Below are 12,782 nucleotides of genomic sequence, written 5' to 3' on the forward strand. Positions count from 1 at the left end.
AAATGAAAAACTCGGTCAAGTAAAGTTTCTCGACTTACTATTTGGATTGATCATGTAACAATGTCAGCATAACAGGTTACCATGTCGAAGCACATGATCAGACCAAAACTCGAAAGAAAACCCTTTGTTTGAATTCTCTAACAATATTCCTATTACACACAAAAGGAAACAAAGAAATGGCGAAGCAAGTCTTTTCAGGCTGTTCTTCCCCTCATTGCTGCACTCTTTGTCTCCTTCCTTGGGTTTGCCTATGGTGAAGAAACTTTGTATGTACAAGGAAAGTTGTATAGTGATACATGCCGTGCCTCCTTCGTGACCAATGTATCTGAGCCAGTTTCCGGTACTAATAATTCAATCAATTAGGTTGTGTTTTTCAGTTCAAAATAGAGAAATGTGTTATGGGAGCAAGCTTTAGAAAGTTGCATTGTGATGTTCACCTAGATGACAAGGCCTTTGCTTTGAGAATTCAAAAGGCAACGTGTTTTAGGAGAGGCCTTACAATGCAATATTTAAAAGATATGCCTAATTCTGTTATTTAATTAAGCTACTCTAAAGTCAACAGGACCGCATTGAAATCATACTTTTCCTAGAGGTGTACTAGCTTCAACGCCAATCGATTTGCTTTTGATATAGTATTGAACAAGTATGCAAACCTTGCTACGCATCAGTTTTTTTAAGTCTTGAAACCCGTCCCTCGAGATCGATAGTTAGTATGGTTTTTTGGATTCTAATTGTAAATGGTAATTGTAATTATATAGGAGAGACTCATCTATTTATTTTTTTAAAATAAAATGGGAGATAATTATGTTATTTAAGTGATATTAGGGAGGTTATTTTAAATTATTAATAATAAAATAGGGATTGTTTTAATTTTAATATGGGAAATGGAGTTAATTATTTAATTTAAGTGACATTATAGAGGTGTTTCTAAATTATTAATAAAAAAGGTACCTTGTTCAAATTATATTAATAAAAGTGGGGCTTATTCTAAATTTAGTGAGGGAGGTGTTTCTAAATTAAGTAAATAAGGAGATCTTAAATTGCCTACTGGGAAGGGTATTCCGGAAGACCCGGCTATCTTATAGTGTAGCCCGATAAGGGTAATCTTAAATACACTCTCCATTTCTAAGAGGGCACTCTCCGACCCGGAATTTGTTATTACATTTATGTCCCAACTTAAAACCCAAGTTTTCTAAGAGGGCACTCCCCATAAAAAATAGTGGTAACCTCCTATTGCCCTTAACTAACTAGTTTGCACTATGCAACTCTATACACTATCAAAATACACTCTCCTTCCCAATTATCTACATCCAATTCAATTTTCCTTGACTCAACTCAACTCAATTTTTCTCTACTTCTCAACTCTCAATACCTCTATATTTTAACTCTCAAATGGAGTGTGTATCATTATCCAACTCTCAAATGAACGATTTATCTCAATACAAATACCCACATCTCAATGTCGAATAAATTGAAGATTATATGATGTTAGAAGAATCAATTGAACATGAAAATAAATAAATTAGAGATTAATGTAATTGAAATTGCCTAATGGAATTGAAACTAAATGAATTACGATAATTTGAATCTTAGATTTCAAAATAAATTTTGTGTAATCTTGATGTATGTGCTATTTTGATGAACGGTAACACATTGTCGTAAAATACCATAAACCACGGTAACGGGTTGCTGAAACATAACCATAAATTACAGTGTCAGGTTACCATTTACCAAGTAAAGATACAACAAATAGACACCGAAAATTCTTAAACCATTCGGTATCTTGTTGTTGTGTTGTCAAATTCTAATATTTAAATATTTCATCATCTATTTGATAATAATTTGATTAATAATTAGCATATTTTAACTTATTTGTAGTTGTTTTAGGTGATAACTTAGTAGAAAACATTTAGGTTATAATTTTTTATTTTCGAATTGGTAGCAATTGTACATGTCTCTAGGGTGTGAATAAATATAGTTCTGACTAGACTTTGAATCTAACATCTAAATTTTTATCAACAAATTAAAATTGAATTATATAATATAATTTAAACCCATTCTCCAATCTATAATAAAACGTTTAGATTATAATTTTTTATTTTGGAAAAGGTTTGAATTAGTACAGTTCTAACTGCACTTTAAAACTTTACCTACATATTAAAATTGGATTAGACGATATAATTATTTAAATTAACCCGTTATCCAATCTATAATAAAACGTTTGGGTTGTAATTTTTTATTTCAGAATTAGTAGCAACTTTACTTATGTTTAGGATTTAAGGTTTGAAACAGTACAGTTCTAACTACGGGTGGCAATGGGTCGTACGTGTTGGGTCGGGTTCGTGTTGTGTCATATCTGGGTCACGTGTTAGGAGAGCAAACCCAAATCACCCAATTATTAATCGTGTCGAGTTTGTTAAATCCAAACCCAACCCGCCTATATAATGGGTTACCCAACAGGACCCGTTAAATAACGGGTCAATTTCAAATCATTTTCGGATCGGATTCACAGACAACCTATATGCAAAATATTTAGTATTTCACGATTTTATTTATCAAAAAAATATATATTAATTCTCAAGAATCATTCATAATTCAATTACATATCAATGAAAATTGAATAACGAAACATGTATTTATCGAATGAATCAATATGACAGCTAATCCTTCTCATTTTAGTCGTTTATTTTAAGTTGTTGGGATAGTGAGATTTTAAAAAATAATTCACTTATCTTAAAACAGGTTATACATATCACGGGTTGATGACCCGACCCATTAGACCCGAGAACTAATTGGGTCTACTAACGGGTAACTCGGGTTAACATATGTGATCCCCCCAACCCATTTATTTGACGGGTTAGGTGGGTCAACCCTTAAATGACCCAAAAGCCTTTTTTCCTAATCCAAACCCGCTAATTTAGGTATTCGAATTAGGTAATGGTCGGGTTAGCGGTGTCGTCACAAAAAGCTACCCCTAGTTCTAACTAGACTTTATTTGAATCAATTTAACATCTAAATTTTTACCAACAAATTAAAGTTTGATTAAATGATATAATTTAAACCTATTTTCTATTCCATAATAAAACATTTTGGTTATTATTTATGATTTCAGAATTGATATGTAGCAACTGTACATATGTTTGTGGTTTAGCCAATACAGTTCTAACAATAACAGAACTATATTTTGAAAAAAAAAATCAATATAGTTCTAACTATATTTTGAATCTAGTATCTAACATCTAATACATTTGGAAGTTAATATTCATTATCTAATCTAACACCTATTTTATTATTATTTTTTCAATTTGTAATGGTATCAAAATTTGAGATTCCTCGATATTCCCAATTTAGAGTTTAAGGTTTAGGGTTTAAGGTTAGACATCTCGATATTTTAATATTTCAATTATTTCGATATCTCAACATCTGAAATTGAGTTTTCATTTCGACCAATTATTTAAATATTTCAAAACAATTTTGATATTTGGACCAATTATTCAATAATTCAATACTATTTCAATATTTTGCCCAATTGTTTTTATGAAATTTCGAAATCAATTTATTCTCTTTTTAGGTTGATTTGAATTTCCCTCTCAAAATCAAACTCAAAACTCATTTTCAACTTTTTTGCTTCCCCCTCAAATTCAAACCCAAATTTTAGCCTTTTTTCTACTCTCTTTCTTTCCCCACCCTCAAATCTACTTCTCTTTAAACACTTCTTCTCCATTCCTAATATAGAAACTTACAAAAATTCAAAACTATAGGAGAAAACTCACCCAATCCACACACTTACAAGGACTTCTCTTCTCCACTTCAATTATTTTCTTTAAGTTGGGTATATATCTAACTATTTCCTTTTTGTTGAATTTAAGTCTAATTTAAGCACATTGAAAGCTTACATTGGAATTGGAAGTGGAAGTGGAAATTTACAACATATGTCATGGGTTTGGGACAAAAGTTATTGTGAAAGGGAAGGGAAAAAAAAGGAATTGTAGAATGTAGAATGTTGTAATCTTCCCAATCTTATGTTAATTTCGGTAACTGGTTACTACTTTATAAATACAATTTTCAGCAACTGAACACCAAAAGTTTGAGTAATTTTCAACAACTAGATACCATCTATCAAATTAGTAATTGGATACCGAAATTGAGTTTTCATTTCGGTAACTGGTTACCACTTTACAAATACAATTTTCAGCAATTGAACACCAACATTTTGAGCAAGTTTCAGCAACTATATACCATTTATCAAATTAGGATACCGAAATTAAGTTTTACAAATACAATTTTCAGCCACTAAACACCAAAATTTTGAGCAATTTTCAGCAACTATATACCATTTATCAATATTTCAATTTAGGGTTTAAGGTTTAGGGTTTAGGGTTAGACATCTCGATATTTCAATATTTCACCCAATTATTTTAACATAAATTCAATATTTCACCCAATTATTTCAATAAAAATTCAATATTTTGCCATATTGTTCTTAACTAATATACACTTTCAAAATACACAACCTTAAAATACAACTACACACCATCAAAATACAAACCCTAAATACAACTACACTTTTCTCTTTCTCCAATCATCTACATCCATACTCTTAACTCAACTCAACTTTCCTCTACTTCTCAACTCTTAATATCTTCACCTCTTACCTCATTTCAAATGGAAGAGCCATCATTATCCAACTCTCATATGGGTGATTCATCACAATATAACAACCCATATCTCAATGTTGAAGAAGGACATAACAACAATGTAATTTTTTAAAATTTGTTTTTTGTTTTTGTCATGGTATCTTAGTACCGAAGTTTATAATTTGAATGTTGGCGGGAAATTTGTATGCAATTAAAAAAAAGGTAGGTGGGGCATTGAAGAAAGGCATTCAACAAACTCACGGTAACGAGATACCGTTTGTCAAAACCATTTTCGGTATCGCGTTGCTATATATTGTAGTATTATTCAGTATCGCGTTGCTATATATTGTAGCATTATTCGGTATTGCATTGCTATGTTACCGATTGTTTCCTGATATTCCTGATAATAAACAAGTTTATTTAATATTAACATTTTCTTTTCATTATAGGATGCTTCACAGCTTGTGGTGGATGTGACATGCAAATTTACTACAGAAGAGGTATGAGTTTACGGTTGGCTTAAACTTTGAATTTTGACAAAGAAGTATCGATTGGATTTAATGACCTATTTACATGTGTCACAGATCTTCAGTAGTCGAAAAGAAATGATAAGTTGGGCACAAGGTAGAGGAAAAGAAATAGGAAATGTTGTGATTATTAAAAGTTCACATCAAGCAACCGGAAATAGAGTACCAAGGGTGATCTTAGTTTGCGAGTGTGGTGGAAGCTATCGGTCCCATAAGAAGGTAGAAGAAGCAAATAAGACTCTAAGAAAGACTGGAACAAAAAAAAAATGGATGCCTTTTTGTATTAAAAGGAGAATTTCAACGAAGAACTTCCGATAGTTGGAAAATCATTGTTGTTTGTGGTATTCACAATCATACCTTGTCAAAGACTCTAGTGGGCCATTCTTATGCTAGTCGACTTACCAAGGAAGAATTCAATTATTTGTGTGAGCTTAGTAAAATGGTGTAAAGCCTAAGGAGGTAATGACTTCCATCCAAAGATAAGTTTCCAAACAACTACTCACATGTGCAACAAATCTACAATGCAAGATACAAGGCAAGATTGATTGATATGAGGGGCAGAACACAAAAATTCAAAAATTGTTTGAGGTACTACAAGAAGAAAAAAATACTTGAGAGGTAAGGTAAGGTATGAAAAACACTAACGAGATAAAGGAATTGTTCGGACTCATCCGACACAACTCGATTAGCTATGTTGTTTCCAAGAGTGTTTATGATGGATGCTACATATAAAACCAACAAGTATCGTTGGCCATTTCTACAAATTGTGGGAGTGACTTCTACATGGAAGTCATTTACGGTGTGTCAAGTGTTGATGCAAGCCGAGAAGGAGGTAGATTTTACATGGGCATTGAAGAAGTTTCGCGACTTACTTGGTGGCGAGACCCGTCGATGATAGTGATTTTATAGAGATTTAGCAATGATGAAAGCAGCTGACATAGTGTTTCCAAACTCATATAAGCATTTGTGTAGATGGCACATTTCCACCTGTGTGCTTGCAAAATGCAACAATTTGATTCCAGATCAGAAGACGATAAATCAGGTCGAAATCAAGTAGGCTTGGGTGGTAGCATCACACACGAAGGAAGATTTTGTCAATAGATATGCCTCATTAGAGAAATATTTGATGGCTTGGTCGTTCCACTCTCTAGTTTCTTATCTCCGTGACACTTGGTTGCAGTATAAAGAACGATTTGTAGGCTATTGTATAGACCAACACCTGCATTTTGGTAGTATTAGGCTACCCGGTAGAGTCGGCTCTCTCATGCTCAAATTTAAAGAGGTCTCTAGGAAAGTCATGCACCCATGATTTTCTAGGTATGTGGTCCTTAATCCACCCACAACTAAATATCCAAATGACAGAAATCAGAGCTTCATTTGAGAGAAGTTTGATACAAACTAAGCACGAGCACCGGATTCCATTGTTTAGTGAGCTTAGAAACCTAGTTTCAATGTAGGCATTAGATTTGATTTTTAAAGAGATGGAGAACCACATGGAAGATGTTCGAAAGGATGAGAGTAAGTGCCTACATCTATTACGTACCACCCACGGATTGACATGTGCACACGAACTCGTTGCACTTGATAGAGAACAACGAAGTATTCCTTTGAGAGCAATTGATGGCTTCTGAAAAATTTTATCCGATTCTCCTGATACATCATTTGGTGTTGGTCCTGATTATAGACCTGCCATGAATCTTTTTTTAAAAAGGTTTAGAAAATCTTCGGAAGACCAGCAGAGGATTTTGGTTAGGAGTGTTATGGAGCTTGCAGTTCCCGAATCTACATGGATAGAGCCGCCAAATGAGGAAGCCATAACCAAAGGGGGTCCGAAGGGTAGTAAGAATGTTAAAAGAAAGCTTAGCACCGATGATGAAAATTCCTCTAAACGTGATCCATCCAGTTTTGAGCATTCCCAACATGAACATGAAGAGTTTGTCGAGTGTTTCTCTCCTAAAAAATCTAAAGCTCCAAAACCATCTACACCAATCGAAAAGCCTTCTCCAAAATCATCTACACCAATCAAAAAGCCTCCTCCAAGACCATCTACACCAATCGAAAAGCCTTCACCAAAACCATCTACACCAATCGAAAAGCCTTCACCAAAACCATTTACATCGCTAAGGAAGACTAAGCCACCCACACGGCCATCTACACCAGCTTATACCGTACATGATCCTAAATATTATAATTTAGATATTCCGGAACAAATGCACAAGTACATTAAAACGGTGAAAGATGTTCAGGGTGATGGAAACTGTGGGTACAAAGCTTTATGTGTTGTGTTGGGACGACCACAAAGTGAATGGCCATGGATGAGAAGTCAGTTGCTAGATGAGCTTCATAACCACCTTGCATTTTATACCTCTGTCTTCGGTTCATTTGTCGGAATCATGTTAGAAGAAATGTATCATGAAAGCGGTCCCGCCCCTCCAAATAAATGGATGAGTATGCCTTTTGTTGGATACATGTTCTCGTCAAGATTTGATGAGGTACTTGTTCATTTAGGGAATCCCCAGTGCTATTGTATCCTCCCGCTACGATCCCCAGCAGATCCGGAGAAAATGAGGAGAGTTTTGGGCACAGCTCATGTGCATGGATGTCATTATGTAAATATTGAACTTGTAGAAGCATGTCCCGTTCCTCCACCAATGAAGCAATGGTGGCAACATCGTGAACCGTTAGCGACAAGTTGGGCTTTAAGGCTAATGCCAAGGGCAGCGGCATTTGGGTCATTAGGCATCTCCCAAGTTGTAACAGAAGATACCTACGATGGAACACCGATAAATATTGATTAATGAAGGGGCTTAGTAATCGGTTACCGTTTTACAAATATAATTTTTAGGAACCGAACACCAAAAGTTTGAGCAATTTTCAACAACTAGATACTATTTATCAAATTAGCAACTCGATACCAAAATTGAGTTTTAATTTCGGTAATTGGTTACCATTTTACTATTACAATTTTCAGCAATTGAACACCAAACTTTTGAGCAATTTTCTCAAATTAGGGAGACCGAAATTGAGTTTTAGTAACTGGTTACCGTTTTACAAATACAATTTTCAGCAACTGAACACCAAAATTTTGAGAAATTTTGAGCAACTAGATACCATTTATCAAATTAGCAACTGGATACCGAAATTGAGTTTTAATTTCGGTAACTGGTTACCATTTTACTATTACAATTTTCAGCAATTGAACACCAAACTTTTGAGCAATTTTCTCAAATTAGGGAGACCGAAATTTGAGTTTTAGTAACTGGTTACCATTTTACAAATATAATTTTCAGCAACTAAACACCAAACACCAAAATTTTGAGAAATTTTTAGCAACTAGATACCATTTATCAAATTAGCAACTCGATACCGAAATTGAGTTTTAATTTCGGTAACTGGTTACCATTTTACTATTACAATTTTCAGCAATTGAACACCAAACTTTTGAGCAATTTTATCAAATTAGGGAGACCGAAATTGAGTTTTAGTAACTGGTTAATTACCGTTTTACAAATACAATTTTCAGCAACTGAACACCAAAATTTTGAGAAATTTTTAGCAACTAGATACCATTTATCAAATTAGCAACTAGATACCGAAATTGAGTTTTAATTTCGGTAACTAGTTACCACTTTACTTACAAGTTTCAGCAACTAGATACCAACATTTTTCAGCAACTAAATACCAACATTTTGAGTAATTGTCAGCAACTAAATACCACTTTACTAAGCTTTGAACAGTAAATACAATGTCTTCAATTTAGAATCCCATATGGTGCGGTGGTGCCTTTGTAAGTCATAGTTGCAATCTTACAGATAGTGCAAAACTCAGAGTAGCATTTTGGCGCATAAATAAACAGAGTTATATACATAGATCTCAAGCTTAAAACCTCCAAACACAACAATATAAAATTAAATTACCTACTGCCCCACCATCCAAAAACCCAAAACTAGATCCATATTCCATACTCAAGAATCTTTGTTTTTTTTTCTACCATTTAAAATTATCATAATCAACAACTTCTGAATACGTAACAGATCTAGAATGCTGAACAATTGATCTACCAATAGAATTAATCCATTCTTCTTTCTCCTTCTCAGAATCAGCAATAAAATGCATAGTCTCAGCATTAGTATGACAACTCAAAAGCAATAAGAGATTCTCTGGTGATTACCTGGAAAAAAAAAAAACATAGGTACAAGTAAGTTGCCATACAAAAAAACAGCACCGGGTAGTTTGCTTTTGAGTCTAAAACACAAAATCATATAATATTTAATAATAAATCATATAATTGAATCTGATCACAGATAAATGAACTAATAGTTGCAAATAGACTTGCATACTCTTCCATTACCGATCACAAAATCCCATACCTCTTCACCCTCAATCCGTCATTCCGCAGCAAAGTATTGATCGCAAACACAAGGTATTCATTGTGTAAACTATAAATGTTCATCGAGATTTGAGCAACCAATTTCGAACATTCCTTATAAAAAAAAAGCAATTCTATCTCTATTCACAAAACTCCTAGCTGGATCCGGATTTTTCTGAAACGAAGACAAGTTAAGTTTCAAACCTTCCCCAGGCTTACTACCACTCAGAGTAGCCGGTTGTGGCCACTCACCAACATCATCTGACCCTGCTTTCGGCCACTCATCTAAAATCAACATAGCTTCTCAAAAGGAAGCATCTAGTTTTATTATCAAGTAAGGTTTTAAACTGAACAAGAAACTTATTGCTACTATTTTTTATTAAAGTAGCTTCAAACCATGAGTCTTCGTATCCGACTTCATTACTTGATACTTCAACTTCTTCACCTTCCTTAAGCTCTAAAATGTAGAACCAGAGAAGCAACATCGATACAAATATAGTAGCAAAACTGAAAATGTAGAACCAGAGAAGCAGATAGCACTTAGGAGCAACAAATATTTTTTATGAATAGGCTAAATGTAAAATCAACTTGCCACCTCAAAATTGGGTAAGTTCAAGTTTAAGTACTTACCATCATCAATATTTTGATTGCGTCAGTGCTAAAGCCCTCTGAAAGTACTCCCGCTTCTCCGAAGGAATTTCACCTCCTCCAGAAGACATACCGACTTCTAATAGACGACCAATTTCATTGACAATAGCATTCTGCAAAACATAAATCAAAGTCACTTCTAACCTTAAAATAATCTCAAACAAAAAATAAAATCAAAATTAGTTCAACTACATTTGAACTTACCCAATCACAAGGAGGTGGTCTATATAGGGTAATGTAAGGAGGAGGATCACGAGGGTTAAAGTTCACAAGGTAAGGATGACTGATCGTGTTATACCACTCCAAGTACGTATCCACACAATCCCATGGAGTTTGAGAAAGAGGTACTTTATTCTGCACTGGTATAATATAATGATCCCGACACTCCCAGTACTGGGTCACAATTCCCGTACTAATTTTTCCAGTTTTGTTTTTTGATGACAGAGATGGAGACGGTGCTAACGGTATACATTGTTGGATTCCAAACTGACGCAACACCCTTTCTCCAAAATATACCTCATCTATGTCAAAAAAGCATATACCCCCATTGTAAAATGTAATATCCTCCAAGGGGCAGACGTCTCGAACGTTTCCGTATGGATTCCAAATTACCGTACCTATCAAGTTCAAAATTAAAATTAACAAACAAGATTTCAAAAACTATGTGTATATAAATAAACTAACAAACTATGCTTACATCATGACGTGTCATCTTATCCATCATCAACCTAAAATGCTTCAATGCCCCCAACGGATCGAGATAGGTTGACATGCCATTTGCCCATCGCATAACACGCGACAATGTATTCACATAATTCATGTTCGGGGGAGGGCTAAACATTGGGAAATGCTCATATATCCATGCCTATAGTTATTGCAAAAAAATTATAATTTTAGTACACATTTGTGAATGCAAAAGCAAATTAACAAAGTAAAAATAAAATAAATATTAATTACCTGCAAAAGAGTCATAAACACTGTACTCTGTCTTTTCTTAGCTTTTGTCGCGACCCCAAGGTTCTTGTATATATATGCCAACACTGCTGCGCCCCAAGCAAAATCTTTGATATCCTTGAACTTCATAAGTGCTTTAAGATACACAACTGGAACGGCAACTCCGGACTAGTCACAGAACACAGTACAACCGAAGAAGTACAAAAGGTATCCTCTAACGGCACATTCAATCTCTTCCTCACTTGATCCTTCATCTGTCATCTGTCTTCTTCTTCTTCTTCTTCTTCTTCTTCCCTTTTCCATTTCCTTTCTCATTGTCTTCTTTTCCATCGTCTTCTTCTTCTTTTGGGTCTTTCACCTTCTCTGCCAAATGTTTCTTAAGCACTTCTAGCTTTATTTGTGTGGCTCTTCTTGGCATTACTTTATCGATCAATGTTTTTTCTAACCCAAGACCTTCAAGGAGCAAGATTTTCGCCTCAACATTCGATATTTTCAACTCACCAGACACTGGTTTTCCATTGATAGGAAGGTTACAAATTTGTTTGACATCATCCAGGGTGATGGTCATCTCCCCAAACGGAAGATGAAAAGAGTTGGTCTCCGAATGCCATCTTTCAAAAAAGGCACAAGCCAACACCGGATTCACATGCCTATATACACCAGACACCAAACCATGTAACCCGGTTTCTCTCAGCTTCTTGTGGAAACCTTTACATTCATTTTCCAATTTCCATTGATCCAATTTGGCCAAGTGTTGAATGCACCTTATAACACCACGCTCCTGAAATAAAGACAACGTGAATTACGAACTCATGAAAATGAAACGACGAACAATATGAATTACAACTATTAGTTAGTGGTTTATAAATACCAAAAGACTTAATTATCAATGCATTTAAATTACCTTTCCAATCCATACATCGCGAGCCACGTGACATTTATAACCATACAAAATGGAGGAGTCCGTAGGACCACCACAAAACTTGCCTTCGTTAGCCTCCAAGTCTTTAGTTTGAGCTTTACCTTTTCTTTTTTTATTCACTTCGACCTCCTCCATTTCCTTAGACTGATCACCATCACTTTCATTTTCACCATCATTGTCGACATCTTCTTCTATACCCTCACCATCGACAGCTTCTTCCATACCCTCACCATCATTATTGTCACCACTACCATCCCTAGCCACAAGATGAGAACTATTACCACCATCTACATTTTCAGTCTCATTGACATCCATACGAATTTCACTATTTTCCACTTCGACCTCATCACAATGGGTTTTTTCAAAATCCATTGCTACTTTTTTGTTCTTCCTTCGGTTTGAAGCATTCGGAGGCTTTCTTTTATTTTTTAAAAGCTCATCATTACTAACCAATTTTAATTTCATCTTATCATTATCCTGTCTGCTGGTTATCTTTGTCCTTGCCATTGCTACCAATTCTATAAAATAGCACTAAAAATTAGCAGCATGGTAAAAAAACTATTCATATGACTTCAAAAGTCAGAACCACATTTCCACACATTGAGATTAACATAAGCGCTCTTATGCAAAATCGTAATTTAGCAGGACCAAATACAAAATTTAGCTCACACTATTAGTGGACTAAGAAGAAATGTACATACCTTGACAGAGTTCCCTTTTCCTCG

The 12,782-nt window shown here is 34.6% G+C and overlaps 1 protein-coding gene and 1 long non-coding RNA gene across 2 annotated transcripts; both read right to left on the reverse strand.

Annotated features, from left to right (window-relative positions):
- Positions 1-9,092: 9,092 nt before the first annotated feature.
- LOC147501768 (uncharacterized) lies at positions 9,093-11,328 on the reverse strand. The gene is made up of 5 exons (XR_015221460.1): positions 11,139-11,328; positions 10,879-11,046; positions 10,386-10,798; positions 10,164-10,294; positions 9,093-9,335 (listed from the first exon to the last, which is right to left on the reverse strand). It is a non-coding gene; the product is annotated as an uncharacterized LOC147501768 (long non-coding RNA).
- A 57-nt stretch (positions 11,329-11,385) lies between these two features.
- LOC147501769 (uncharacterized) lies at positions 11,386-12,568 on the reverse strand. Its single transcript, XM_086604390.1, has 2 exons — positions 12,040-12,568; positions 11,386-11,916 (listed from the first exon to the last, which is right to left on the reverse strand). Exons 1-2 carry the CDS (start codon positions 12,562-12,564, stop codon positions 11,386-11,388), a joined length of 1,056 nt encoding a protein of 351 aa, XP_086460516.1. The 5' UTR covers positions 12,565-12,568.
- Between the last annotated feature and the right edge of the window lie 214 nt (positions 12,569-12,782).

Source organism: Coptis chinensis, chromosome 4 (assembly GCF_015680905.1).
Source record: "Coptis chinensis isolate HL-2020 chromosome 4, ASM1568090v1, whole genome shotgun sequence".
Classification (NCBI taxonomy): Eukaryota; Viridiplantae; Streptophyta; class Magnoliopsida; order Ranunculales; family Ranunculaceae; genus Coptis; species Coptis chinensis.

What these genes read in the sequence shown, in the direction of transcription:
- LOC147501769 (XM_086604390.1), bottom strand. Translation starts at nt 12,564, where the DNA reads ATGGCAAGGACAAAGATAACCAGCAGACAGGATAATGATAAGATGAAA. An exon ending in GCGATGTATGGATTGGAAAG is followed by an intron (nt 11,917 to 12,039) that starts GTAATTTAAATG and finishes TCTTTATTTCAG; the next exon opens with GAGCGTGGTGTTATAAGGTG.